The sequence below is a fragment of the Anoplophora glabripennis genome, unplaced genomic scaffold, assembly GCF_000390285.2.
Source record: "Anoplophora glabripennis isolate ALB-LARVAE unplaced genomic scaffold, Agla_2.0 scaffold310, whole genome shotgun sequence".
Classification (NCBI taxonomy): Eukaryota; Metazoa; Arthropoda; class Insecta; order Coleoptera; family Cerambycidae; genus Anoplophora; species Anoplophora glabripennis.
The window spans coordinates 615,402-617,885 of NW_019416396.1; the positions used below are offsets into that span (position 1 = coordinate 615,402).

At 34.6% G+C, this 2,484-nt stretch overlaps 1 protein-coding gene across 1 annotated transcript; it reads left to right on the forward strand.

The window, feature by feature from the left end:
• Positions 1 to 274: 274 nt before the first annotated feature.
• On the forward strand, positions 275 to 1,598 carry LOC111691487. The gene is made up of 2 exons (XM_023454420.1): positions 275 to 849; positions 916 to 1,598. Exons 1-2 carry the CDS (start codon positions 427 to 429, stop codon positions 1,570 to 1,572), a joined length of 1,080 nt encoding a protein of 359 aa, XP_023310188.1. The 5' UTR covers positions 275 to 426; the 3' UTR covers positions 1,573 to 1,598.
• The last annotated feature ends 886 nt before the right edge of the window (positions 1,599 to 2,484 follow it).

Here is a 2,484-nt window from a genome sequence, read left to right on the forward strand (position 1 = left end):
AAAATCGTTGACTTGTACTCTTGTAAAAACGCTTGACTTTTTAGGTATAGCCGTTATTCTTACGTTCCAAAAATTCTCTCAGCTTGGGGTATTTTGATATATCCACGTTCTCCTTTATGAAAATAGTTGACTTCATCATTGAGTATTCATTCCACAAACTCTACTTCCCGGACGCTTTTTCTTTGAGAAAGTAGCATTTTTTCGGCCTAGTCCGGGAAGTACGCACTTCCCGGACTAGGCCGGGAAGAATCACATCATTGTTGTCATTGTGAATATGAAAATCTTGGAAGGTATGATTTTGATAAATGCAGTTGAACATTACCATAGCAACGAAATAACGACTGACAGCTATCTGAAGTGAAATTAGTTGACATTTTAATTTTCGAAAGTTTGCATGGTTTTTGGTCGCAATTGTCGCAATAAACTATGGAAAGCAACAGCGATAGTGAGTTTGAAAATGTGCCTTACGAAATTTCCAATGCAGCAGCTGCTGCTACAGCACAATTATTGCCTGAAAAATCAAAGTCCAGGTACGAAAACGTTTATGATTTGTTCACGAGATGGATGGATATGAAGAAATGCAAAACTATTACAGAGGATGTAATTTTAGCTTACTTGGCGCAAAAATCTGAAACTGTCAAATCCTCTACCCTGTGGAGCATGTACTCTATGTTGAAAAGTACCATTTTAGTGAAGAAAAATGTAAACATAGCCACTTTCCCAAAGGTAATCGCATTTCTTAAAAGGAAGAATGTTGGTTATAAAGCAAAGAAATCAGAAGTCTTCAGCAGCGAGCAAATCAACAAATTCATTAGAGAAGCAGATAATGAAACATATCTAATGCTAAAGGTAATTTTAACAAAATATTACGATTGTAGGATATAAAAGTATCAACTTAATTTGCTTCATTTTCAGGTAGCAACAATTATTGGGTTAGCCGGTGCGTGTAGACGGGAAGAACTAACAAAAATGTCAATTGATCTAATAAACGACAAAGAAGATATGTTGCTCGTGAAAATACCAGATTCTAAAACACATATTGAGAGAAATTTTGTTGTAATTGGGCAAGAAAACCTGCTGTTGTATAGGCAATATTTATCTTTACGGCCATCCCATACTCCACATAACAGATTATTCGTGAATTACAAAAAAGGAAAATGTTCGATTCAGCCCGTTGGTATCCACAGTTTTGGGAATCTCGGATTAAGAATTGCAGAATTTTTAAATTTACCCAATCCTAAAAATTACACAGGCCATAGCATGCGTCGAACTTCAGCGACGATATTTGCTGATAATGGTGGAAACATCACAAATTTGAAGAGACACGGTGGCTGGAAGTCTACCAATGTCGCTGAAGGATATATAGACAATTCACTAACAAACAAAATTAAAATTGCCAAGACCATTCAAAAATTATCAGATGAAAACAATCAATATGAAACGGAAACTTTACCTTCTTGTTCTGACTACAAAAGGCATTTAAATATACCAAGCATTTCAAACAAATTAAACCCTTTCAATATTAGCAATTGCTCAAATTTTACTATAAATCTTAATATAAATAAGAATTAGAATGTTTCTGTTAGTACCTATCTTCTGTTCGAATTTCAATATTTAATACAAATAAGAATTAAAATGTTCGAAATTTTGTTCTACAAAAAAATATAATAAAGAAATGTGTCTCATTAATTTGTTATTCTACATGGTTGCCGAAAAAATAGTGTACGCAACACGTCCGAAAACAGTTTTTTTGAACTCGCAGACTTCCAGGACTCGCCTACGGCTCGTCCTAGAATTTTGTCAACTCGTCCAAAAAAAACAGTATTTTCCGGACTTGTTACGTAAATAACTATTTGTTCTGGCACCATTCTTTGAAATTTCTATATGCTCGTCTGTAACGCACTTTCGACTTCCCGGGTGATAAAAATTCGCAGGTAGCATTTGCTGCACTTTCTATTTGAAAATCACTCATTTAGAAATAATTCAAAACTAGCAAAATTGCAACTTGTATGTAGCTTTGTTTATAAACACCTTAGAAACAACAAAATCCAAACAAGCTAGACGACTTTGCAAGATTTCGAATAATGTCAAAATGAATTGATTAAGAAATGTCAAAAAATAAAACCTAATCTTTATTTCATGAGCCCTTTATAACTGTGGGAGCAGATATAATGTTATACACCACACAGCAGTTAAGTATAACTTACCAGTCTCGGACTCAGCCAGCCTTGCTCCGCTCGGGCGCAAAGTCGTCCTCGACTGATAAATAATATTTACCTCCTTTATGGTGTAAATAACTATTCTTAACTACCCACCGAATAACTTTTATTAACACTGCTAACCCCGGAGCATCGAATCTATCTTGTGAAATGTTATGGAATCGATAATGTTTCATATCGATATGCAATTCAAATTTTTAATGAAACGTATCCAAATGTAACTGTAACTCGTAATGCGGTTCGCAAGCTAATTACAAAATTCGAT

What these genes read in the sequence shown, in the direction of transcription:
- LOC111691487 (XM_023454420.1), top strand. Translation starts at nt 427, where the DNA reads ATGGAAAGCAACAGCGATAGTGAGTTTGAAAATGTGCCTTACGAAATT. An exon ending in AAACATATCTAATGCTAAAG is followed by an intron (nt 850 to 915) that starts GTAATTTTAACA and finishes CTTCATTTTCAG; the next exon opens with GTAGCAACAATTATTGGGTT.